The sequence below is a fragment of the Trachypithecus francoisi genome, unplaced genomic scaffold (assembly GCF_009764315.1).
Source record: "Trachypithecus francoisi isolate TF-2019V2 unplaced genomic scaffold, Tfra_2.0 Lachesis_group3, whole genome shotgun sequence".
Taxonomy (NCBI): domain Eukaryota; kingdom Metazoa; phylum Chordata; class Mammalia; order Primates; family Cercopithecidae; genus Trachypithecus; species Trachypithecus francoisi.
Window position 1 is genome coordinate 35,822,979 of NW_022681468.1, and position 27,601 is coordinate 35,850,579.

General features: G+C 39.2%; 1 protein-coding gene and 1 pseudogene across 6 annotated transcripts in view; one reads left to right on the top strand and one right to left on the bottom strand.

Annotated features, from left to right (window-relative positions):
* The window catches only part of DCAF5 (DDB1 and CUL4 associated factor 5), a 117,889-nt gene that overhangs the window by 66,709 nt on the left and 23,579 nt on the right, over positions 1-27,601 (top strand). For 5 of the 6 annotated variants that reach the window (XM_033187620.1, XM_033187622.1, XM_033187623.1 and 2 more), the window contains exons 6-7: positions 307-520; positions 16,744-16,810. In XM_033187620.1, the coding sequence (XP_033043511.1) occupies positions 307-520; positions 16,744-16,810 (281 nt within the window). Of the gene's footprint in view, positions 1-306; positions 521-1,035; positions 1,328-16,743; positions 16,811-27,601 lie in introns of those variants that run through there. The other variant, XM_033187626.1, reaches the window with a different exon arrangement.
* LOC117069413 lies at positions 6,814-8,803 on the bottom strand (annotated as a pseudogene).

Below are 27,601 nucleotides of genomic sequence, written 5' to 3' on the forward strand. Positions count from 1 at the left end.
TAGCTTGGGTAAACAAAATCATTATTTTAATATGTCTCTTCTTTCAAGATGTTTTTGTTATCCTTTTCTTGTAAATTTACTGGTGATTCATCTTTTGGAGACTGAGAAAGAGAACTGACAATTGAAGTAAATTGTTTTAAAGTAACCAAGGAAGCGTTGCTACCCTCATTATTCTAGCCACTGCATAGAAATATCCTTTTGCTGAAATTCAGCTGTACAAGCTTGACAGGAGGTCCTAGGCAATGTGTTTTTCAGACTTTTGTCTGGTCTATCTCATGCCTGATTTCTGTGCCTTGTGCCTTCCAGTTCTCTCCTGCGCTATGGTGGAAACCTGTCCCTCCAAAGTGCCATGAGTGTACGATTCAACAGCAACGGGACCCAGCTCTTGGCCCTGAGGCGGCGCCTGCCCCCTGTGCTCTATGACATCCATTCCCGCCTGCCTGTGTTTCAGTTTGACAATCAGGGTTACTTCAATTCATGCACCATGAAAAGCTGCTGTTTTGCAGGAGATCGTGACCAGGTAAGTGCTGTCTGCCTCCTGCATCTCACACTCATGCTTTTCTCTCTGATTGTTCTTTCTATACTAGTCTTTATTTCTCATTAGCATTATGTCAGGTAGAAACAATTAAGGGGAAATAGTGAGTGCCTGGAGATGTTCTGACTTAATAATAGTGAGTTTCTTCATCAAGGCTGCTACTGGGTATATACAAGGCACACACCATAAACCAAGGCTGGCCACGATATGGTTCTGAGCCACCTAGCTCTGCCAAGTTTGTGAACAGATTTTAAGATTCTAAGAATGTGCCATTTCAGAAGAAAGGAGGGAATCCATGGAAAATTAGCCTGCTGGGGAGAGAGACATTAAAAAAAAGAAATCAATAAAACACAATGATGAATGAAACACCCTAAGTACCATCCAAAAGACATGTATCTTGAATGGCCTCTTGGGATGGCATCTTTTTCTTGGATGAAATGGGGTAAGCAGCTTTGTTTGAGAGGGAGCCAGATGCTGACTCTTTTTCTTTTTACTGCCAGCATCACAACTGGAAATGGAGAGCCCAAGCTGTGAGTTTCCAGCCTTTTCTCAGTCTCACTAGGAATGGAGATGCTGATGTTGACTTAAAGCTGGCAGTTTAAGAATACACTTGGCATTCTTGCACCTTTCTGTCTTGGCCATAGAAGTTCTGAATTGTCAGTGACCAGTTGGGCTGGTCTGGGTAACAAGCCAAGGAAAGACAAATGCGAAGAAAGACAAATCTAAGGAAAGGTTGATCAAATAAACAAACAGGATTTTTTATTCTCAAGCACAACAAATCTTATTGCTACTTCACGTATAGATTGGGAAAAAGAAAAACCTTAGTCTCTTGCTAATGCTTAGTGTTCTTATCTTTGGGTCAATGAACTATGTCAAATTTTGAGTTAACAATTCTTATATGTTGTACTCCACCTCTTTAGAGCTATTTTTGGCATAAAATAAATATAAAAGAGGCATAAAAGAAAAATTTCTTTGAGAAACTGGCAAGACCTTGCTTTTTGAAGTAAAAGCTAGCATTTTTCTCCCTAGATAGGGGTTGCTGGAGACTTCCTAATGTCATAGTTTAAGGATTAGTAGATGGAGTAGGAACCGAATAAATGCCTGTTGAATTGTCTTGTGTGTAGATAGATGAGAATGTTCTTTTAAGTTTTCTGAACTAGAGATTTCCCCTCTTTATATAAATAGAGACCATATATCCAAATTAAGAATTTATACGCATGTTGGAGTCTTAGGGCCTACTTAGCTGAGATCCATACTGGAGACCACTAGGTGGCCTCAGTGATGTCTCCTTGGGGAGGCCACTGTACCTGAATGACTTAATTTGTATGTGCCTATATGGCACTGCAGGGAATTTGTTTCTTGGGTGGGAAGAAACAGTTTCTAGAGACGATCAGACTCACGATAGAACAGATATGCAGAATGGTTGATTTAGCTTTGTCTGGCTGTGGAAATGACAATCACATTTCTCCCTCTCTTCCTTTTTTCCTTCCTTCTTCTTTACTTTTGTTGATTTTCCATATTTTATCAACTTCTTATGCATGTAATTCTTGTTTTGTTTAATAATAGAGCATGCAGTGAAGATGATATTCATAGTTTATTAGGCTTTATTTCCAGAAACCAGAGGCTGAGGGAAAGGTGATTTTCTTCAGGTTGTATTTAGCAGCCAAAGCCTGTCTTCATGGACCTTAGAAGAGCCAGAACAAAGACCTCTAGCCAACATGTAAGCACTTAGACCATGGTTTCCCATCTTTATCATTGTTAACATTTTGGCTAGAGAGTTCTTTGTTATGTGGGGCTGTCCTATGCATTATGAGATGATTAGCAGTATCCCTAGCCTGTCTCTACTAGATGCCAGTAATATCATCCTAAGTTATCCTCCAGGCAACCAAAAATGTCTCCGGACATTGTCCCTTGGGGGGAAAATTGCCCCTGGTTGAGAACCTGTGATCTGGATTATAATTACCCATTTTGCTCAGAGGCATTGGGGCAGGTATTGTCATAGTCAGAGCCACAGAAGGTATTTTGTGATAGTCCTAAGTATATACATCAAATATATCATTGTTTCTGCCTTTCAGTTTGTATATAATTATAAAAATATTGAATGGCTTTTGATTTTTCTCTATTTAGATTTGACTAATTTATTATTTGTGACTTATGTCCTGTGGGAAGAGTTTATGGGTATTTTATTCTCTCTGACAAACAAGACTTCTTTTTGGCTGGGGTAAGTGGTTTTTCTTGAAAGAAGATGCAAAGTCATTGAATCTAACTTTGGATCAGTTAACAGAGTTAGTCTTAAAAGTCTATTCATATTCCTGAAATAGTTAGAGGTATATAAAATACAGAGATTTATGCTTGGCTTTTTTGTTGACTCCTTACGGACTAAGAAATGTGGCTAATTCATCATTGTCTTGTTTCCAAATCCTGGCACACAGTGAGAACACAATAAAAATTTGTTGAAGTAAATCTTGAATACTTTTGTCAATGTGTGGTATTTAGCTTTGTGGGCCTAAGTCTTCTCTAACTGTAAATCAGGATTGATAAGTATGATTTTTCCTGTTCAACTTCCAGGGGCCTGGAAGGATGGATGAATTAAATAATTCATCCAATTAGGAAGATGAATTAAATAATGGATTTATAGTGAAACTGATCTGCTGAACTTACAGTTTTTTCAAGTGTTGAACAAGAGGTCAGTCTTACTGTCCCAGTCCTAGAATATGTCTCAAAGGTGATTTTTAGACTCTGACTTTCCACACTCAGGGATAAGGCAGCAGTTGTCACAGTTACAGTATGACCTGCAGGACTGACATGTATATTGTTTGATGAGTCTAGACAGAATCTTGTTTCCTGCTTTCAATTTCCAAAGCCTGCCTTTTCCTTATATTGGGTTTTATATTTGACCTCATTCCTGTATGCTCTGAGAACACCCACAGCCTGAGGCTCTGTGTTCTGGAACTCTTCATTTAGTCATAGGCTGGGTAACCATCCCAGACAGGAATCTGAGAATTTCCATAATAGGAATGACTGTGGATAAGAAAAGCAGTAAGAGATCCTATTTATCTGAGACAGTCATCTGGCTTTTAATTATGAGATTATTCAGTCCATACAGATGGACCCAGATATTGTTCAGAGTACGTGTACTTCTTTTTAAACTATCATTAGTCTCAAAATAAAATTAATGTTTCAAGAAATTAGACTTGTGGAATAAAGTGTGAAATATCTGGGCCTCCTTTGTGTCTCCCTAATGCTCACTGTCACCCCTGTAGATGAATTCTAATTATAGAGCTATTAGAGATCATTTTGTATAAACCTTTTCTTTTACAGATGAGTAAACTGAGTCTCAGAGAGGTCACAAGCCACAACACATGCAAGTTTGTAGGCAAACCGGGGCTAGAACCCAGATTTTTGGGCTCTCAGTAGAGACCCCTTTTCACTATACAAATGATCACAACTTATTGCGGACAGGAGCAAGACAGGCAGCAAAAAATAATTGGATTGGGCTGGGAGTAAACATTAAAGAGTGGCGGGGACTATGGAGAGCCCACATCCCATCTAAATGGGTCAACTTCTACATAGCTTTAGCCCATTGTTGCCAGGGTCTCTGCTTTTTTTCAAGAGAAGACAGAAATAAGGATTTTTATGTGAGGTCTCTTGGTTTTAAAATATTACAACAAATTCATACTTTATTGTATAGATGAAACAAATCTGTACACCATACCTATTCTGCTGTAGATCCACCAGTTTGAAACCTTTGTGCTTCATTCAGCAAGATGTTTTTTCTCATGTTTAGTGCCATGGACTGTCACTAACTCACCGAGACAAGTTCCTTTTTCCTGCTTCCTACCGAAGGCTTCCTAACTTCATGTCTTTTTTCTCGCTCCTTTTTTTAAATTATGAGAGCATATATTTACTGAGCATTTACTGTGTGCCTGATGCTCTGATAGATACATTCACATAACATTGCCAGATGGTACCCTCTTTGAGATTTGCACTCAAAGCCCTGTATACAATCTGTCTTCCCCCCCTCCTTTTGGCTATAAATACATAGTTTGTTTCTTTCTAGTGTATTATAATTATTCAAGTTTGATAACTTCTAGCATCAGATCAGGTGACCATAGTGAAGTGACATCAGGTTGGCTGGGTATCAACAGAAGCAATTAGCCTTAACTAAACGCTTACATTATTTTATTTTATTTTATTTTTTTAAAGCAAGCCTACCTTCTAGTCTTGCAATATAGTGGGGAATCTTGCAGTAAAACAACATTCCTTTCCTTGGAGGCTGCCTGAGCCCAAAGGTTCTTCTTGCTTTCACTTCCTACTTGGATTTTTGTTTTGTTTTCTCCTGGAAGCCTGACTGGGTACATTCTGTCTTCTAAGCTTCACACACTTCTCTACATACTCAGTGAGCCAGTCTCTTAATAGGGTTAAAAAAGAATGCCAGTGTTCTACCTGCTGGCTTTTCTGGCATGCACGTATAAGACAGCAGTTGGCTCCTGTTCCTTCTCTTTCACAATTCCTTAAATGGCTCTTGTCCTAGATTGTGAGTCCAGTAGAATGGCTGAGGCTTCTGGTAAGCAAGTCTTTCAGGCTAGCAGGCTTGTTTGCCTGGAAATGGACAGTTTGATCATTTAAAATATTTCTTGCTTTAGTCTCATATGATGCCTGGTCTAATAGTCCCTACATCTTGCTGAAAGTAGGATGTACACGAAAGGAGAAAGTATAGTAAGATTTTCTTGAAACGACTGAGCACTGGAGTACCTGAGCACTAGGATCTCTTATACTGGTCTTTTGAACTTGATAGATGGCAAGGCCCCAAAAATCGTGATCATGACATCATCTTGTCCCGTCCTCTGGAGGAAAGAGCTGACTTGTACCCTATGAGTCCAACAAAACGGCCTTGGATAAATGGCCTCCCTCAGACATTACATCACCACTCAACCTCTCTGTGTTGATATTATATGGGTATAGCCGAGGTGTGGAATGCACCAGTAAGTACTCTGTAGGCCAGAGAGGCCCTCTAAAGTTATAGCTTTGCCTTTTTATTTTGTTTTTTTTTAATAACTCCATGCACCCCTGATTAAGCCCATTTTTGGGCCTGGCATGCCATATGTTCTCCTTTATCTGAGATAAAGATATACTTTTAATGAGGGAAATTCAACCCTTGGTTTCTATCCTTTGATTTGTTGTGATTTTAGGCTACTCTTTTTTTTTTTATCTCCTTGCTGTTTATATCTTACATATTTTTAGCTCTTTACCTTGTAAAGCATGTTCACATCCACTGTTACATTTTTTGTTGTTGTTGTTTGTTTGTTTTTAGACGGAATCTTGCTCTGTCACCCAGGCTGGAGTGCAGTGGCTCCATCTAGGCTCACCGCAACCTCCACTTCCCAGGTTCAAGCAATTCTCATGCCTCAGCCTCCGGAGTAAATGGAATTACAGGCACGCGCCACCATGCCTGGCTAATTTTTTGTGTTTTTAGTAGAGACAGGGTTTCGCCATGTTGGCCAGGCTGGTCTCGAACTCCTGACCTCAAGTGATCCACCCGCCTCAGCCTCCCAAAGTGCTGGGACTACAGGCATGAACCACAACACCCGGCCCACTATTATATTTGAATGCTCCCAGCAACCTTTGGGTGCAATTGGACAGGTTTATCCTCACATGAAACTGAGGCCGACAGTAGTGTGAAACGGCAAATCGAATTGTTAGCAAAACCAGGACTAGACTCAGTTTCTTGTTTTTGACTGTACCCTCTTTCTCACAGGCATGCTGCCCGCTGTGTTATAGAGATCAAGCAATGATATGATCTGGTAAGGAAGAACTGAACACAGAATGTGGCGGAAGAATTCCTTGTATGTCTTGTTTAGAGAGTGAATGTTTTAGGAAACTTTTTTTGAGGAAGAGGGCAGACTTTCTGTTTTGTAAAGAGAAGGTAGAGGGAATATAACTTTTTTTTTAAAGGTACAAAAATAATTAAAACAGTAACATACATTTGTGTGTATGAGGGAGGGATATTTAAAATTAAAATATTATATTGTCACAAGAAAGACCAGATATTCCTTACTCTGCCGTTGGGCAACCATGAAAATTAAAGCCTATTTTATATACCAAAAATAAAAGAGAAACTTGATAGAAGTAACAGTGCTCAGTGCTTGCAACCAAAGTCAATTTATACTCTTGTTAGATAAGTCCAAATTCTAAAGGCTACAAAAATCCTATTAAATCAAGGGGGGAAAAGAATCATTTTAGGAGAAAGTTATTCAAGATGAAAGAAAGGCATGTCTTCAGTGAGAGAACTGCCTACTGTTGGATACTTTCCTGCTAATGTGTTTAAAGATTTTGGACTTCTCAACTTTCTTGGTTTTCTGGTAGCCAGATCCACCACTGCCTACTCGCTTTTTCTGCTCGCCTTCATTGCTGTTGACATTCAGATCAGCAAAGGGAGGCATCTTGAAACCAAATGATAGAGTAACTTGAGGCAAATTGAAGTTATTAACATTGAAGATCTGTTTCAGAGAATGGGAATCGTAGGCTTGTATGTATGATTTATATGTTTCCTGGGCTGACTTATGAAGAAAGTAGTTCTTTTCAAGCCAAGACTGAATGTCAGAAATTTTAGACCAGGAAAAGTCAAATTCACTTGACAGAACCTTGGATTGTTTCAAGTAGTGAAGAAAACCCAATTCTTCTGGTTGCAGAATGAGCAAGGCATGCCGTCTCCCATTTAGGCCTCTGGCTGTTCTACCCACATGGTGAATATTATTCCTTAGGGTCATCCGGAGGGTCATACTGAACAATCCAGTCGACTTCAGTAATGTCCAGTCCTCTTGCTGCCACATCTGTACACAATAGTGTTCCCGAATCTGCATTGCAGAACTGGAAGAATGTGGTTGTATGCTTATTTTGCTTTTGCTTTCCATGAATGGCCAAGATGGGCAAATCATTGTAGTTCAGCAACTCATAGTGGTATTTCACGGACATACAAGATGAAAAGAAGGCCATCAGCTTATTTTTTTTGGTTCTTCTTAAGGAATGTAAAGAGCAGAAGGAATCTCTTTTCAGAAGGACAAACAGCATATCACTGCTCAAGACCATCCACTGTTGCATTAGCTGTATTATCAACACCAACATACAATGGCTCCTTATTCAGAGAAATCCTTGCCAGGCATTCAACTTTTTGAGTTTGGGTGGCAGAAAAGAGCATCGTCTGTCTACGTGTTGGCAAAAGTTTAATACTTTGCTTTAATTCCTCTTCAAACTCAACATCCAAGATACGATCAGTTTCATCAATGACCAGACACTTCAGATTTTTATACATAAACCCTGGGATATTCTGCATATGGTCCAGCAGATGGCCTGGTGTGACCACAATGATGTTGATCCCATTAGCAAGTTTCTATGCTTCAGTAGGTCTGTTACTGCCACCCATTATCAACCCATAGGTATGCATGTGGTAAGTCATTAGCTCCTTAGGAACACCAAAAGTTTGCATGATTAGTTCTCTAGTAGGTGAGAGAATAAGGACCTCCGTTCCATTCCTGGGCATGAACTTAAATTTAACAATGAGTTCAGCTGCAGGGATGAGAAAAGCCGGGGGTTTACCACCGACGGTTTTTGTAGCTGCAAGAAGATCCATGCCTTCCAGAAGTGGTCTGATACTTTTATGCTGAATTTCAGTCATGTTTGTAAAACCCATTTCTTTTATTGCCTTCAGAGTATTTTCATTGACAAGATTACATAGAGAAGCAAATGAAGTGTCCTCAAAAGCTCCTGTCAGTCCCAGGGGCAGACTGGGCACCTCACTGTCATCTTCATCATTATCTGGCTTCTCCACATTATTTTCTGTTTCTTTAGGAGTCTTGGCACTTTCTTCTTCAGATTCCTCTTTGTTTTCAGTTTTTGCTTTTTTTGTATCAGGTCCGGCATCATTCACCATTTTTCTCTTTTTCTTTTTTGATTCTGAATTAGGAGACTGCATTGTTGCTTCTCCATTGGTTAATACAGTGGATTTCAGGGGAGATGTTTTAACTTTTATATTTTCCACTGCTTCTTGTGACACGTCTCCATTTTGAGCATCTGATAAGCCCATGTTCATAGAATGTTTTGATTTTTTAACCTTTCCACCTCCCATTGTTTCTTCAGACACATCTCTATTTTGAGTTTCTGACAGGGTCAGATTTGAGGCCCCCTGAAACTTTAGGTTCCGCTGCCGCAATTTGAATTTCCACTTCTCGATCTTCTTGCGTAGGAGTTTCATCGGCAGGTGAGACATGCTGTCCAAGTAGTGTCTAGACCATGGTGCTACACAGTACAGCTACTCAGTTCCAGAATACAACTTTATTAAATCAGCCATTTGTAACTCTTTTTGAATCCTGTACCTTTCTGAAACTCTAAAAACTATAAACAGTCATCTCAGAAAAATGTACACATCTACATTGTTTTCCATATAATAATAAAGTGTTTATGGAACTCTTGAAACCTAGAGGCTCAGGTATTATCAATCCTGGGTTAAGATTTTATCTTTGGGTTATGTTGTCTTTTAGTCCGTTTACTGATGCAACTTTAGAACTTAGAAGCTTAAAAGGTTTTGGAGTATATGAGGCCTGCTAGGTATGGTCTGATTTATAATCGTTCAGGAACACAAGGTGACCTGGATTCTTCTTAGGAACAAGTGGAATTGATGTGATCTGGTGACAGGACATGGCAGTTCTTTAATGCATGGCTCCTGGCTAAGAGTCTGGGCCCCACTAGGAAATCCTTGGTAGATGTTAATGAAGAGGAACAGAGTATAACCTGTCTCATCCTCCTTAGAGATTTTACTTTTGGTAGAAGAGCTTTGCCTCTTTTTGAGGTATCTTCAAGCTTTGGAGAAAAAATAATGTTACTTCCTCAGAATGCTGGGACACCTTTTCTTGAATGAAGAGTATAAATGCTCATATATGGACTGAAGTGAGTGCTACCATCTCCTCACTCCCCAGTCCTCACATACAAAAACTGAAGCCCATGGAAGGGGGCCAATGGTTAATGGCCCCTCATCTTGCTCAGGTTTCCAAAATAGTTGGCCAAATAAAGATTCATGTTTCTGGCCACTTTGTTATAACCACCTGTTGGTAATTTACAGCATTTTTTTCCTTTTCTGCTGATTATTTGACTGTTACTGGCTGCCTTTATGGAATATTCCTTTATTAATAGAATTTTTTCTATGCAGAACCCATAAAGGTTGGTTATTTTAATAAACTGAAAGATTCCAGAAGCCTAATGGAGCTGAAATGGCAAATGGCTCAAAGAAGCAAGAAGAATGTAACTTCACATGCAAAAATAGTGTTAATCTTATGGGTATGCATATTTGTATGCTTTTATTGGGAGGCAATGAAATTTCTCTTACCACAAATAAAATAAATCTATGGCTTTGCCCGTTTCCAAAGAAAATTTGCTCTGATTGCTTTGTATTTGTGGCAAGCACTGGTTATAAATGGTATGATCAAAGGTATATTATATGCCAGTTAGCAAACCTTTTTCTGGAAATAGTCATCTAGAGAGCATATCACAGAGTTTTCAATCACATTGTTTTTTCCCCTTCTGACAGAAGGTCAGGGGAAAATAAGAACTATGTTTGATTTAAATTTAAATAGCAGTCTCTGTGATGTTACTGATCTAGGCTAGCAAGCCATCTGGTTTTTCTGTCCTAGTCAATACAGCTAATTAGACAGGCATGCCATTTACTGAAGAATAATTAATCAATTACTATGGAAGGAGCCTTTGGAGAGAACTGGGTAAATTGATCAGTACTCAATGAATAGTAACTGATTGATATGTTTCCTTTGTCATCAACAGATGTTGGAGAAGATCAAATCCTGTGTAAGCATGCTCCACAAACACACACATACACACAAATACACACACACACACATTTTCTATAAAGGTCAATGAATTGACAGAGGACTTTTGGGTCAGTGAGACAGTGACAGATACCAATCAGTAATCTTTTTCAGTGTTGTTCTTGGTGGTGGTCATGATGGTGGTTCCTTCCTGAAATCTATTGAGAGGGAATTGTTGATCTGTTCCTATGCTTGAGCAAGTTAGTATCTCCATACTGACAGTGGATTGGATGAAACCCCACCATGCACTGGCCTCAGGTTAACCCTACTTAAAATGTCTAGATCAGTAAACATTCAGATCAGTAAATAGCTTGCCCCCTTGGACCACAGAATGAATGAAAAGTGAGGTAAATCAGAATGTGGCCAACTTTTAACCTTTGTGGCCAGCTGGGAAGGATTAGGGATAATGTGTGTCCACACAACAACTCACGTTCATTTTAGCATTGATATTTCCCGCCTTACCCACAAAACCAAACAAAAATTAAATATATCTTCCACTCTGATCTAATTGTAGTCTATGGATCTCCTACCACCCCCTCAACTCAGGGTGTTTTGGGAAATGGAGACTTTACTGCCTAGATAATGAAGTATCTAAAACATTCTTTCTTCCTCTTGGAGCCCCGCCCTGTTCTTCTCAATAGAATATAAGATAAAAGGCTCTGTGAAGTGAGTTTCGTTTTTTTGTTTTTTCTTTTCTCTTATAGTCTTTTAAATCTTATTATTTATTTTTTCCTCTTACATTTGTTATTGCCTTTTTTTTTTTTTTTTTTTTTAGCACAGAAGCAGAACATGAAGTGAATTTTTAATTTGTGGTTTCCCCCTCAATGTTTAGAATGATGTTAAAAAAAATAACTTAGAGAAGGTAATGAATTCTTCATATTCATGTCCCCATTTGGCCACAAACTTCTTATCACCTTATTTAGTTTCTGCCTTTCCAAAGTTGAATAGTAATTTTTAGTTTTTTTCACAGTAGTGTATGAAATATGAACGTTGGTTTTGAAGTCATAAAAAATATGAAACAGGAATTTGGAGTAACCAATTTTTCTATTAAGTTTCTATAGCTTGCCTATTTATATAGAAGTATCTGCTGCTGAGCCTTTCTGTTATCTAGGCCAGAAGCACTTTACTCCAGGTCAGCTTCAGACCCCAAACACCAGATTTCCTGCGTGAGAATGAGCAGGTACTGTTTGAAATTAGATCATCAAGATAAAGAAAAGACAGAGAGAAAAACCTATGCCTCCAATTTCAGCTCTTGAGGTGAAGTCCAGTTTTCTGGTTAATTGAATTACTGTGTTTCTTAAGTTTTAATATAATGAAGTACTTTGGGTTTGTTTCTTTTGGTAGTGACACAGTGCCATCGGCACTGTTTGATCTTTGTTTTCTTGCTTATATTTCCTTATATCCTTCAGCAAATATTTGTAAGATGGCCCACCTAGACCTGCAGTGTCCTGGTGGTCCTTTTAAGCACTAACCATCAGCAAGGCCCCACTCGGTGGCCCTAGCCAGCCTGAGTCCGGGAGGGGATGACCCTTTCAGCATAGCTTTAGAAGACAGGAATGTTTCTAGCTGCTCTTATGATAGTAAATGTATCTCTGTACTCAGCTCACTTGAAATAATCTTTATTTCCACAAAACTTAAAAAAAAAAAAAAAAAGACAAAAGAGCTCTTAATGGCTGCCTTATATTTTAAAATAGCCAGAACTCTTGTCTGCTCTCCTGGAATACTCTTCTCCCAGATATCCACATAACTTGCTCCCTCATTTCCTTCAGGGCTCTATTCAAAATACCGTTTTATCAAAGAGGCCTTCTGTGACCACCCTCTGTAAAACGGAAACTAACACGCCAACCCCCAGCACCCCCTATATGAGCTAACCTGCTGTTTAATTTTTCTTTAGAATACTTGTCACCACTGGACACATTATATATGGTTTTTTTTGTTTAACTTTTTTTGCTCTCCCCATATTATATATGTCTATAATATTTTCCCCCTCCCATCAATAGAATGTAAGCTTCATGAGACAGGAACAGGGTCTCTTTTGATCAACTCTGCCTTCCCTTCCCTGGAACAATGCCTAACATGTATTAGACATTCAATAAATATTTGTTTAATGAATAAAGGAATGACCTCACTTTTATTTCTGTCCTTATAGTCAGCAGTACCCAGGCAGCCAACTTTTAATGCTAGAAGGCATCCAGCAGACAACCGTGAAATGCCATAATGAATTCCACAGGACAGTTTTGTGATTCCAGAGTGTGTGAACACTCAAATGCCCTCACTAGATGGCAGTGAGGCAAGATGCGCCCCCTTAAAAATCATCCCGAGCTGTTCTCTTGTGGTGGATGGAAGAACAATTCCAAGAGGAAGAGAGGTCAGGAGTTGCCTTTATCCCTAAGAGGAAGCCTGTACATTTTATGCATTTTCTGCATATTTTAGGAGCTGTCATATTAAACCCAACAGGCCTTAACTCTGGGAGAGTTTTCTTCCTTCTAAGGCAGTCTTCTGAGTCAGCATTCTGTCTGGGAATCCCATTTTCCCTTCTCATGGCTTTGTCCTGGTGAATAGCTGAACAAATAGGAAAGCACTGATGCTTCACAATGAAATAGTAAAACCCCTGGTAAGCCCACTGGGCTCAGTCTGTTTAAATATTATTTTTTGTTTGTTTAGTTTGCAGTGGTATGGGGGGCAGGGTAGCAGGAATTCCACGTGAAGTTCATAGCCTTTTTTAAACACGTAACAAGTAACAGGAAATGGTGGCGCCCGCCTGTAGTCCCAGCTGCTGGGGAGGCTGAGGCATGAGAATCGCTTGAATCCGGGAGGTGAAGGTTGCAGTGAGCCGAGGTTGCAGCACTGTACTCCAGCCTGGGCAGCAAAAACTGTCTCAAAAAAAAAAAAAAGTGTACATTAAATATATACATTTACATTGTTGTGTAACCATCACCACCATCCATCTCTAGAACTTCTTCATCTCAAACTGAAACTCTGTGCCCACTAGACATCAACTCCCCATTTCCCCTCCACTAGGCCCTGGCAACCACCATTCTACTTTGTGTCTGAATTTTCATGACTACTGTAGTAGGATCATATAGTATTTGTCTTTTTGTGACTGGCTTATTTCAGTTAGCATGATGTGACGTCCTCAGAGTTGATCCATGTTGTAGCATGTGTCAGAATTGCCTTCCTTGTTAAGGCTGAATGATGTTGATGGACACATAGGGGATGATTCCACCTCTTGGCCATTGTAAACAGTGCTGCTATGAACATAGGTTGCAAGTATCTCTAATTTTGTTTTCAGTACTTTTGGATGTATACCCAGAATTGGAATTGCTGGATCATATGATAATTCTATCTTTAATTTTGGGGGGAACTATTTTGTGGGTCTTTGTTTTGTTTTTGATAGTAACCATTCTAATGGGTATGAGGTGGTATCTCATTGTTTTGATTTGCATTTCCCTAATGATCGGTGATGTTGAACATCTTTTCATGTGCTTATTGGCCATTTGTATATGGCCATGTTCTACTTCTTTGGAGAAATGTCTATTCAAGTCCTTGGCCCATTTTTTAAATCATATTTTTTCATTGTTGTTGTTGTTTAGGAAACTTTTAAAGTTTAACAAGATTAGCCTTATGAGTTTCCTTGTCTTGAGCATGTTTGTGGAGTGACTTATCAAATCACTTGGGCTGGCAGCTTAGGGACTTTTTGGGTCTAATCCAGCTTCCAACATTCCTTCACAGAGTAATCATAGACTCTTAGAATTAAATGAGCCTCACAGAGCCACCAGTCCAGTTCTCTCATGTTGCAGATAAAGAAACTGAGCCTACTGCTTTTTCCACTGTGCCCTTATTACCTAATCCCTATAGACAGCATTTTCTTCATCTTTAAACCTACCTGTCTTTGCGTTTTTTCTCATGTTCCTACGAGTGTTTTGAAGGCTAGGAAACTGATTTTAAATTATTGCACAGTATTTAGTAATTTATGTTAGGCAGGAGGTTGTGTATATGTTGGACTTATACTTTTTGGGGATTGTTCGATGTCATTTTCAAGTATGACATTTTCTTTAGAAAACTGTAGACCTGGCCAGGCACTGTAGCCTATGCCTATAATCCCGACACATTGGGAGGCTGAGGCAGGAGGATCACTTGAGCCCAGAAGTTTGAGACCAGCCTGGGCAATGAAAGTGAGACCCCTGTCTCCACAAAATATTAGCTGGGTGTGGTGGTGCCTGCCTGTAGTCCCAGCTACTCAGGAGGCTAAGGCAGGACAATCATTTGAGCCTAGGAGTCAAGGCTGCAATGAGCAATGATTGTGCCACTGCACTCCAGCCTGGGTGACAGAGCGAGACCCTGTCTCATAAATAAATAAATGAATAAATAAGCTACGTGTTGTGGTGCGTGCCTGTTATCCATCTACTGCGGAGGCTGAGGCGGGAGGATCACTTGAGCCCAGGAAGTCGAGACTGCAGTGAGCCATGATCATGCCACTGCCCTCTAGCATGGGCAACACAGCAAGGCGCTGTCACATACACACACACACACACACACAAAAGGAAAACAGTAGGCCTTTCTTTTTCAGGGAAATGAGCAGAGGGCGGCAAAAGACAGGAAGAAGTAATGCTGACCTCAACTTAAAGTAAAACGCTTATGTTAATCTTTGGAAATAAATGAACTCTCAGAATTACTCTCTGGTTGCTATTAGACAATGTTAGACAATGCTTTTATGAGTACACATTAGAGTTGATCTGGTACAGTGTCCTTTTTGAGATGAAGCAGTTTGGAGCTGCCACATAAAAGACCCCTGCTTATGCCCAGGCACTAATTCATGGCTATGTTGGTGATGGCTTCCTGCTCAAAGGTATCAGCTGGCAGTAGAGAAGTTCAGGATACTTGGCCTTATGTAAAAGATCTCTGGGAAGCTCCTAGTTTTTACATTCTGCATTAAAATTTTTTTAAATTGTGGTAAAATATACATAACATGAGATTTACCATTTTAACCATTTAGAAATCCACAATTCAGTGGCATTAAGTACAATCACATTGCTGTGCAGCCATCACCACTATCCACCTTCAGAACTTCTTCATCATCCCAGACTGAAACTCCCCAACAAACAATAACTCTTCATTCTCCCTCCTCCCAGTGCCTGGCAACCACTTGCTCTTTCTGTGAATTTTACTACTCTCAGTGCCTCATATAAGTGGAGTCATACAGTATCTGTCTTTTTGTTTCTGCCTTATTTCATTTAGTATAATGTCACGGTTTATCCCTGTTGTAGCATGTGTCAGAATTTCCTTCCTTTTAAAGGCTGAATAATATTCCATTGTATGTATTACCACATTTTGTTTATTCATTCGTCTGTCAGTAGACCCTTGGGTTGTTTCCACCTTTTGGCTATTATGAATAATGCTGCTATGAAAATGGGTATACAGATATCTCTTAGAGTCCCCGCTTTCAATTCTTGGATATATACCTAGGATTGTAATTGCTGCATCATATGGTAGTTCTATATTTAACTTGTTGAGGAATTGCCATATTGTTTTCCACAGTAGCTGCACTGTTACTCATTCCTACCAGCAATGCACAAGAGTTCCCACTTTCTCCACATCCTTGCCAATACTTGTCTTTTTTTTTTTTTTTTTTTTTTTTTTGGTAATAGTCATCCTAATGGGTGTAAAATAGTATTTCATTGTGGTTTTGATTTGCATTTTTCTAATTATTAGTGATGTTGAGCATCTTTTCATATACTTACTAGCCATTTGTATATTTCTTTGGAGAACTATCTAATTTGCCCCTTTTTGAATTAGGTCATTTTTTTCTTGTTGCTGAGTTTAGCTAACATGCCTTTTGATTTGCAGGTATTTTTAAGAGGGTGTTTGCTGTGTGGTGCCTTATAAATATATGCCCATTTATGATGTTTATTTAAAGGAAATCTCTGTACAGATAGATGTATTAAAAATCAATATGTTTAGGCCAATTGTGGTGACTCACACCTGTAATCCCAGCACTTTGGGAGGCCAAGGTGGGCGGATCACCTGAGGTCAGGAGTTTGAGACCAGCCTGGCCAACATGGTGAAACCCCATCTTTACTGAAAAATACAAAAAATTAGCTGGGCGTGGTGGTGCGCACCTGTAGTCCCAGCTACTCAGGAGGTTGAGGCAGGAGAATCACTTGAGCCCAGGAGCCGGATGTTGCAATGAGCTGAGATTGCACCACTGCATTCCAGTCTGGACAACAGAGCAAGACTCCATCTCAAAAAAAATTAATATGTTTATTATTATAGTATATATTGTATTTATTCTATGTTATAATATATAATGTTATCTATTTTTTTTTGTTCCAACAGTATATCCTTTCAGGCTCTGATGACTTCAACCTGTACATGTGGAGAATTCCGGCAGATCCAGAAGCAGGTGAGTATATCCTTCACATGAACATACTGCTATTGCTGGCCCTGTTGACCTTTGGTATGCTGTGCCCTGAGGAGACAGATCTTTAGCAGTAGAGGATAACACTTCTCTTCTGACATAAGCTGTGACCAAAGGAAATTTAAAAATAAAAATTATAAACCAGATTAAACTATATCCCTCAGACATAGCTTTATCTGACATAAATGATGCTTAGATTTTTTCCTCCTAAGAACCTTTCTTCAGACTTCGTAGAACTCCTTTATGTCCTTTATTTCCAATCTCCTCCTATTTCACACCTAGATTTTTTTTTTTGAGATGGAGTTTCTCTCTTGTTGCCCAGGCCGGAGTGCATTGGTGGTATCTCGGCTCACTGCAACCTCTGCCTCCCAGGTTCAAGTGATTCTCCTGCCTCAGCCTCCTGAGCAGCTGGGATTACAGGCGCACGCCACCACACCGGCTAATTTTTTGTATTTTTAGTAGAAACAGGGTTTCACCGTGTTGGCCAGGCTGATCTCGAACTCCTGACCTCAGATGATCTCCCCTCCTCAGCCTCCCAAAGTGTTGGAATTACAGGCGTGAGCCACCACGCCCAGCCACACCTGGAATGTTTTTGTCTTGCTTTTACATGCTTTGCTTTTATTATCCATCTTCATATTCTTGCTTATTACTCTACAAACAGTTGGTAGGGCTCTTTCTTTCCTTTGTCCTCCCTGGTCATGTTAACTAAAGGGAGGCTTTCTCTGTTGATGGACAGGTATGTTCCCTGGGGCTTTGTTGACCCAGGATGTCAGAGAAATTAGGAAGAAATATTTCTGCATTTGTTGTAGTTGTATTCTGAAAAAAGCCTACAGCTTTCCGTAAATTCGTATTTAAGCAATCTGAGCTTTCAAAAGTGTGGATCATACCTCTTTGTTCTTTTTACTTGCTGTTTTTTGTTTGTTTGTTTGTTTTACCTTTTTTTTCTTAGGATGGTTTGTTTCTTAATCTTCATTCTTGATAATAGTGTCTTCGTGTGCTCAATGAGTGTTACCTAATGGTAGAAAAATGTCTGTTTTTAATACTCAAACAGCTCAATATAGCCATCTGTTCCAGGTGATATATGACATTAAGCTGAAAAATGGCCTTTAGGAAAATTAGAGTACTATGCCCAGTATATTACACAAAACATGTCTATAGTAGTGCTCAGAGTTTAGGGAAGTTCTTGGCTATTGCTGAATTAACAATATTCTTACCAAATATCTGCCTTTCAAAACCTGTTGAGGCCCACTTTTGGCATAACTCAACATTTGCTGCGGTCTAGTTACTAAACAAGTTACAAAAGGGCTTTTCCCTTTCTAGAATTTAGAAAGCATGAGTGAAACAGCTTACCTTTGAAGCACAAGCAAATGGAACAGCAGTAGTCTACCTGAACAAAAAGTGAAGTTCTAGCACTTGAGGTAGTTGTAGATACAAGTCTCTCACCCCTGTAAATCCTAGCTTGATTGGTTGAGAAGTAATCTTTGGGTTTAATTGTATCTTTTACTTGATTTGGAAAGCTTTTAATTATTAAGTTAGTATGACTTTAAAAATAGAATGAGGATAATCCTTCTTCTCCCCAGGACTATTCTCTGGAATCTTTTTCAAGTTTGAATAGAGACAATAGGAAAGAATTAGCAATAGTATCATAGGTTTTCTTCTTCTCCCTGCTGCTTTCTTTTTTTTTTTTTTGTAAGAGATAGGGTCTCACTCTCTTGCCCAGGCTGGAGTGGAGTGGCATGACCTTGGTTCACTGTAGCCTCAAACTCTGGGCTTAAGTGATCGTCCCACCTTGGCCTCCCAGAGTGCTAGAAGTATATGGCATGAGCCACTGTGGCTGGCCCCCTGCTGCTTTCTTTACTGATTTAGGATATGGACCATCTAGTCTGCCAGAGCTGCAGTAACAAAGTATCACAGACTGGGTGGCTTAACAGAAATTTATCTTCTCACAGTTCTGCAGGCTAGAAGTCCACGATCAAGGTGCTAGCCGGTTTGATTTCTCTCATTGTCTCTCTCCTTGGCCACCTTCTCACTATGTTCTCACTTTTTTCTGTGCACATGCATCCCTAGTGTCCCTTGCCCTTCTTATAAGGAAGTTCTCATGTCACCTTCTAGATGTTCTCCAGAGATAGTACCCCTAAGTTTAGTTAGTAGTTCCTTAAAAAATAATTATGTCAATTCCTCTGCTGTACTGATTTTCTCTCCTGAATTTGTTCTACCCCTGTTTATGGATTAACAGAATACATCTAGCAGATTTAGTCTGACCAGGCCAGATAAGAATCTTTAGCTGCTTTATTCTAAAGTGCACTATGCAGTGTTTCAGAAAGTACACCCAGTGTCACATAAGCTTTTTTAAAGGCCACAGAACCCATGATCTATTAATACTTTCCACATGGGCTGTGGTTGGTTCTGCATCCCCATCCTTTACTTGGTACTTGGGCTTCTTTGTTCACAAGGACAAGACCTTATGACTATCCCTGTTGTTGGATTCACTAACTGTAATTGAGGGTTTGTTTTATCTGTATCGCTCTTCAGCTCACATCATCAATCACAGCAAGTCTGTCCCTTTGATCATCATCTTGCTCTGTATGTGTCTAAAGTATCTTTTAAGATTATTTTTTGCATGTCTTGACTCATTTGGGGATTCAGCCCTTCTGCCACTATTCTGACAGATCCCACCCACATTTTTTTTTCTCTTCTCTCTCTTTAAAAAAAAAAAAAAGTCAGGGTCTCGCTATGTTGCCCAGGCTGGAGTGCAGTGGCTTTTCACAGGCACAATCATAGCATACTACATACAGCCTTGAGCTCCTGGGCTGAAGCAATCCTCCTGCCTAAGCCTCCCAAGTATCTGGGACTACAGGTGCGCATCACTGTGCCTGGTCTCTTTTATTTTTTCATATTCATGGAACTTCTCTTTTTTTTTCTATTCTTCCTTCTTGTTCTTTTTTATTACCTCCACTATTTTTGTAATTAAATACTTTTTTAATCAAAGTAATAGAGCTATATAATTTTTAAATCAAATAATATTATAAAGCTTATTTTTTAAAAGCACAGCAGTCCCTTTCTCTACCTTTGCCTATAACATGCTTATAATATTTTTGGATTTTCAATATTAGACATTCTGTGTTGACTTTCTACTATTGAAATCAATCAGTTTCCCAAGAGAGGAATCTTCATTCTCCTATGTAGAGAGTATTTGCCTGGTAATTAAACTATGGCTCTAAGAGCCAAATAGGGAAATGAGGCTGTGGGTCTTACAGATCTATATGAAGATTTTTGTTTAATCCTACCCCCCAACTGTGCCTTGTATCCCCAGTCTAAAACCTCTTTGGGTCAGTGTCAGTTGGCAACCCCCAGACTTCTGCTTATGTGGGGAATGGATGGTTTCCTGGCCATGTGGACTCAAGGGAAGAGTTTTAACCATGCTTTATACATGGTTTTAACTCCTCCTGTTTTCAGCCCTACTCTTCAACCTGGCTTCAGGAATACTTGGTACCTCTCATTTTTATATGTAATACCTCAATTTTAAAATGTTGGCAATTAATGCATAGCTATAAAAAATATTTAGCAAAGTTCAGTAAGCCTAACAAGATATCTGTGGATGCATCCCTTGAGTTCTAACTTTGAATGCTTAGATGAGGAAAATCTTGTCAGGAAACTCTTAATCCAATCTAATGTATTTTTGACTTAAATAATCATGGGCCAAGAATAAGTGTGTACACATTCATTCAATCATTCATTTTCTCTCTCTGTCTTTCCCTCTTTCTCTCACCTATTGGATATATGATTCTAAGGCAGGCTAGTAAGGGAAAGCTGACTTGCCATTGTATACCTAATGACATAATCAGAACTAGACTCTAGATGACAAGCAGTCAGCATTTATTTGATGCCTGCTGTGTGTTTCATGTGCGTGCTGAGTGCTGAGAGAATGAGATGGAGAGCAGTCCTGAGTGTTAGCCAAAGTCAAGGCCGTCTTTTTCTTCTGCACACTGCTGCTCAGGAAGACTGTTAATCAGTCTTTGTTTTTTTGCTATACCAAACTCCAAAGAGATGAAATTTATTTGCGGTATAAACAATACTATATAGGTCTTTCCAACAGGACTTCCTAGTGGGCTGAGGAGATCATTTCAATATATAAGACCTATATCTACTATAAAACTTGCTACCAGGGAAGATCAGGTCCAATTTTTTAGTTGATTTTAAATAACTCATTCTAAAAATCCCTTTAAAAATTAGAGGAAGGGGCCGGGCGTGGTGGCTCATGCCTGTAATCCTGGCACTTTGGGAGGCTGAGGGAAGCAGATCACTTGAGGTCAGGAGTTTGAGACCAACCTGGCCGACATAGTGAAACACTGTCTTTACTAAAAATTCAAAAATTAGCCGGGCATAGTGGTGCACACCCATCATCCCAGCTACTTGGGAGGCTGTGGCAGGAGAATTGCTTGAACCCGGGAGGGAGAGGTTGCAATGAGCCGAGATCGCACCTCTGCACTCCAGCTTGAGTGGCAGAGGAGACTCCAGCTCAAAAAATAAAAACAAAAAAATAAAAATAAAAATAAGAATTAGAGGAAGGAATAGAACTAGAACTGGGAACTTTGCTGTGGCAAAGAAAAAGTCCACTGGAATATGTCTATGACCTCTAAAGTAGGTAGGAAGGGCATCTGTTTTTATGTGGCAATTCTGAAAATAAAATAAATAGACTAGCAGTTACATATAGAGCCAGTGTTACATGTTGAAAGGAGCATTAGACTTAAAATCATACCTGGATTCAAGTCCTCTAACTTGAACTTAACTACCACTAACTACATGACTGATTTTTAGCAAGTTACATAATAGTATTTGTCTGAGCCTCAGTTTCTTATATAAAATGTCTCCCTCCCCTGCCTTATATTGTGTGATGATTTAATAATCTTGGAAGCTTTCTGAAAACAATGCATATTCAAATATAAGACATTGTTACTGCTATATATAGTAAGCTCAGTGTAGATCCATCATTTCCAAAGCATTTTTTCCCTAATAAGTTAGGTATGGAGGTAATGGATTTGGCAATGTGCGGGGAAGGTTGGTAGGTGTCTCTTGAAAATATTTATTTTGCCTTTCCCTTCTCTTTCCCTGAATTCTTGTTAGAAAGGGCTTTAGGGTTTTCACAGGTCAGGTTGCTTTTCTTGAGCTACCTCTTACTCTAAGACCTTCTTATTTATGGAAAGAAGCATAATGTGATAGAGTTGTTAGGACTGGCTTTAAATTCCTGATCCATTTATCTTCCAACTGGGGGCTTTGGAAAAATTTCCTAATCTTACCAAACTCCTGTGAAATAAGGATTTTAACACCACCACCAATAATAGTACTTTCTCAGGATTATTGTGAGAGTACTTAGTAGCTACTGAATGACTGTTATTCCTCACTAAGAAAACCTTCTCGGCTGGGCACAGTGGCACATGCCTGTAATCCCAGCACTTTGGGAGGCTGAGGTGGGAGGATCGCTTGATGCCTCAGGAGTTTGAGACCATCTTGAGCAACATAGTGGAACCCTGTCTTCACAAAATTTGTTTTTTAAACTAACTGCTACTGGGCACAATGGCTCGTACCTGTAATCCTGGCACTTTGGGAGGCTGAGGCAGGAAGATCAGTTGAGCACATGAGTTTGAGACCAGCCTGAGCAACACAGCAAGACTGTGTCTCTAATAATAAAAAGAAAGAAAGAAAACTGGGCATGGTGGCATATGCCTGTAGTCCCAGTTGCTCAGGAGGCTGAGGCAGGAGTATTGCTTGAGCCCAGGAGTTTGAGACTGCACACTTCAACAACAGAATGAAAGAATGAGACTCCATGTCTACACTCTCACCTTTTAATAACTCCTTAGAGATCAAGACGATGTCCTTCCTTGCTACCCTCCTGGAATGGCTGATTGAGTTGTTCTTGCATGAAGGCTGCCCTTGACTCATCAGTAGTTCAAGAGGGTTCTCTTATGTGACAAATTTTTCCCTGAATGGAAGGGAAAAACATGTATTTTTACTGCCAAGTCACTGCAACCGCCCCCACTGGCAGTAGGCTGATGAAGTAGGCTGGAAACAGCTGTAAATGCGTTTTTATGGGCCTGCATATGTTTGTGTGCTCTGTCTTCTTTTTTTTTTTTTTTTTTTTTCAGTTGATGTTATTTATTTGTTTTTTAGACAATTTATTTATATATGTAAATAAATATAAATATAAGTTATACATATATAAAATTATATATTATATAATTTATTTATATAAAGTTTATATATGTATATTTATATATACATATGTAATTTTTATATGTATAACTTTGTATTTTATTTTTATTTTTATTTTTATTTTTTATTTTTATTTTTATTTTATTTTTTTTTTTATTTTTATTTATTTATTTTTTATTTTTTATTATACTTTAAGTTCTAGGGTACATGTGCATAACGTTTATATCATGTATAACTCCCCAATGCAATCCCTCCCTCCTCCCCCCTCCCCATGATAGGCCCCAGTGTGTGATGTTCCCCTTCCGAGTCCAAGTGATCTCATTGTTCAGTTCCCACCTATGAGTGAGAACATGCGGTGTTTGGTTTCTCTTCTTGTGATAGTTTGCTAAGAATGATGGTTTCCAGCTGCATCCATGTCCCTACAAAGGACGCAAACTCATCCTTTTTGATGGCTGCATAGTATTCCATGGTGTATATGTGCCACATTTTCTTAATCCAGTCTGTCACAGATGGACATTTGGGTTGATTCCAAGTCTTTGCTATTGTGAATAGTGCCGCAATAAACATACGTGTGCATGTGTCTTTGTAGTAGAGTAATTTATAATCCTTTGGGTATATACCCAGTAGTGGGATGGCTGGGTCATATGGTACATCTAGTTCTAGATCCTTGAGGAATCGCCATACTGTTTTCCATAATGGTTGAACTAGTTTACAATCCCACCAACAGTGTAAAAGTGTTCCTATTTCTCCACATCCTCTCCAACATCTATTGTTTCCTGACTTCTTAATGATTGCCATTCTAACTGGTGTGAGATGGTATCTCATTGTGGTTTTGATTTGCATTTCTCTGATGGCGAGTGATGACGAGCATTTTTTCATGTGTCTGTTGGCTGTATGGATGTCTTCTTTTGAGAAATGTCTGTTCATATCCTTTCCCCACTTTTTGATGGGGTTGTTTGTTTTTTTCTTGTATATTTGTTTGAGTTCTTTGTAGATTCTGGATATTAGCCCTTTGTCAGATGAGTAGGTTGCAAAAATTTTCTCCCATTCTGTAGGTTGCCTGTTCACTCTGATGGTAGTTTCTTTTGCTGTGCAAAAGCTCTTTAGTTTAATGAGATCCCATTTGTCAATTTTGGCTTTTGCTGCCGTTGCTTTTGGTGTTTTAGACATGAAGTCCTTGCCCATGCCTATGTCCTGAATGGTACTACCTAGATTTTCTTCTAGGGTTTTTATGGTATTAGGTCTAACATTTAAGTCTCTAATCCATCTTGAATTAATTTTCGTATAAGGGGTAAGGAAAGGATCCAGTTTCAGCTTTCTACTTGTGGCTAGCCAATTTTCCCAGCACCATTTATTAAATAGGGAATCCTTTCCCCATTTCTTGTTTTTGTCAGGTTTGTCAAAGATCAGATGGCTGTAGATGTGTGGTATTATTTCTGAGGACTCTGTTCTGTTCCACTGGTCTATTTCTCTGTTGTGGTACCAGTACCATGCTGTTTTGGTTACTGTAGCCTTGTAGTATAGTTTGAAGTCAGGTAGCGTGACGCCTCCAGCTTTGTCCTTTTGACCTAGGATTGTCTTGGCAATGCGGGCTCTTTTTGGTTCCATATGAACTTTAAAGCAGTTTTTTCCAATTCTGTGAAGAAACTCATTGGTAGCTTGATGGGGATGGCATTGAATCTATAAATCACCTTGGGCAGTATGGCCATTTTCACGATATTGATTCTTCCTATCCATGAGCATGGTATGTTCTTCCATTTGTTTGTGTCCTCTTTGATTTCACTGAGCAGTGGTTTGTAGTTCTCCTTGAAGAGGTCCTTTACATCCCTTGTAAGCTGAATTCCTAGGTATTTTATTCTCTTTGAAGCAATTGTGAATGGAAGTTCATTCCTGACTTGGCTCTCTGCCTGTCTGTTACTGGTGTATAAGAATGCTTGTGATTTTTGCACATTAATTTTGTATCCTGAGACTTTGCTGAAGTTGCTTATCAGCTTAAGGAGATTTTGGGCTGAGACGATGGGTTTTTCTAAATATACAATCATGTCATCTGCAAACAGGGACAATTTGACTTCTTCTTTTCCTAACTGGATACCCTTGATTTCTTTCTCTTGCCTGATTGCCCTAGCCAGAACTTCCAACACTATGTTGAATAGGAGTGGTGAGAGAGGGCATCCCTGTCTTGTGCCAGTTTTCAAAGGGAATTTTTCCAGTTTTTGCCCATTCAGTATGATATTAGCTGTGGGTTTGTCGTAAATAGCTCTTATTATTTTGAGGTACGTTCCATCAATACCGAATTTATTGAGCGTTTTTAGCATAAAGGGCTGTTGAATTTTGTCAGAAGCCTTTTCTGCATCTGTTGAGATAATCATGTGGTTCTTGTCTTTGGTTCTGTTTATATGCTGGATTACGTTTATTGATTTGCGAATGTTGAACCAGCCTTGCATCCCAGGGATGAAGCCCACTTGATCATGGTGGATAAGCTTTTTGATGTGCTGCTGAATCCGGTTTGCCAGTATTTTATTGAGAATTTTTGCATCGATGTTCATCAGGGATATTGGTCTAAAATTCTCTTTTTTTGTTGTGTCTCTGCCAGGCTTTGGTATCAGGATGATGTTGGCCTCATAAAATGAGTTAGGGAGGATTCCCTCTTTTTCTATTGATTGGAATAGTTTCAGAAGGAATGGTACCAGCTCCTCCTTGTACCTCTGGTAGAATTCAGCTGTGAATCCATCTGGTCCTGGACTTTTTTTCGTGGGTAGGCTATTAATTGTTGCCTCAATTTCAGAGCCTGTTATTGGTCTATTCAGGGATTCAACTTCTTCCTGGTTCAGTCTTGGGAGAGTGTAAGTGTCCAGGAAATTATCCATTTCTTCTAGATTTTCTAGTCGATTTGCGTAGAGGCATTTATAGTATTCTCTGATGATTGTTTGTATTTCTGTGGGGTCGGTGGTGATATCCCCTTTATCATTTTTTATTGCGTCTATTTGATTCCTCTCTCTTTTCTTCTTTATTAGTCTTGCTAGCGGTCTGTCAATTTTGTTGATCTTTTCAAAAAACCAACTCCTGGATTCATTGATTTTTTGGAGGGTTTTTTGTGACTCTATCTCCTTCAGTTCTGCTCTGATCTTAGTTATTTCTTGCCTTCTGCTAGCTTTTGAATGTGTTTGCTCTTGCCTCTCTAGTTCTTTTAATTGTGATGTTAAAGTGTCAATTTTAGATCTTTCCTGCTTTCTCTTGTGGGCATTTAGTGCTATAAATTCCCTCTACACACTGCTTTAAATGTGTCCCAGAGATTCTGGTATGTTGTATCTTTGTTCTCATTGGTTTCAAAGAACATCTTTATTTCTGCTTTCATTTCATTATGTACCCAGTAGTCATTCAGGAGCAGGTTGTTCAGTTTCCATGTAGATGAGCGGTTTTGATTGAGTTTCTTAGTCCTGAGTTCTAGTTTGATTGCACTGTGGTCTGAGAGACAGTTTGTTATAATTTCTGTTCTTGTACATTTGCTGAGGAGTGCTTTACTTCCAATTATGTGGTCAATTTTGGAATAAGTGCGATGTGGTGCTGAGAAGAATGTATATTCTGTTGATTTGGGGTGGAGAGTTCTATAGATGTCTATTAGGTCCGCTTGGTGCAGAGATGAGTTCAATTCCTGGATATCCTTGTTAACTTTCTGTCTCGTTGATCTGTCTAATGTTGACAGTGGAGTGTTGAAATCTCCCATTATTATTGTATGGGAGTCTAAGTCTCTTTGTAGGTCTCTAAGGACTTGCTTTATGAATCTGGGTGCTCCTGTATTGGGTGCATATATATTTAGGAGAGTTAGCTCTTCCTGTTGAATTGATCCCTTTACCATTATGTAATGGCCTTCTTTGTCTCTTTTGATCTTTGATGGTTTAAAGTCTGTTTTATCAGAGACTAGGATTGCAACCCCTGCTTTTTTTTGTTCTCCATTTGCTTGGTAGATCTTTCTCCATCCCTTTATTTTGAGCCTATGTATGTCTCTGCATGTGAGATGGGTCTCCTGAATACAGCAGACTGATGGGTCTTGACTCTTTATCCAGTTTGCCAGTCTGTGTCTTTTAATTGGAGCATTTAGTCCATTTACATTTAAGGTTAATATTGTTATGTGTGAACTTGATCCTGTCATTATGATATTAACTGGTTATTTTGCTCATTAGTTGATGCAGTTTCTTCCTAGCCTCGATGGTCTTTACATTTTGGCATGTTTTTGCAATGGCTGGTAGCGGTTGTTCCTTTCCATGTTTAGGGCTTCCTTCAGGGTCTCTTGTAAGGCAGGCCTGGTGGTGACAAAATCTCTAAGCATTTGCTTATCTGTAAAGGATTTTATTTCTCCTTCACTTATGAAACTTAGTTTGGCTGGATATGAAATTCTGGGTTGAAAATTCTTTTCTTTAAGAACGTTGAATATTGGCCCCCACTCTCTTCTGGCTTGTAGAGTTTCTGCCGAGAGATCTGCTGTTAGTCTGATGGGCTTCCCTTTGTGGGTAACCCGACCTTTCTCTCTGGCTGCCCTTAAGATTTTTTCCTTCATTTGAACTTTGG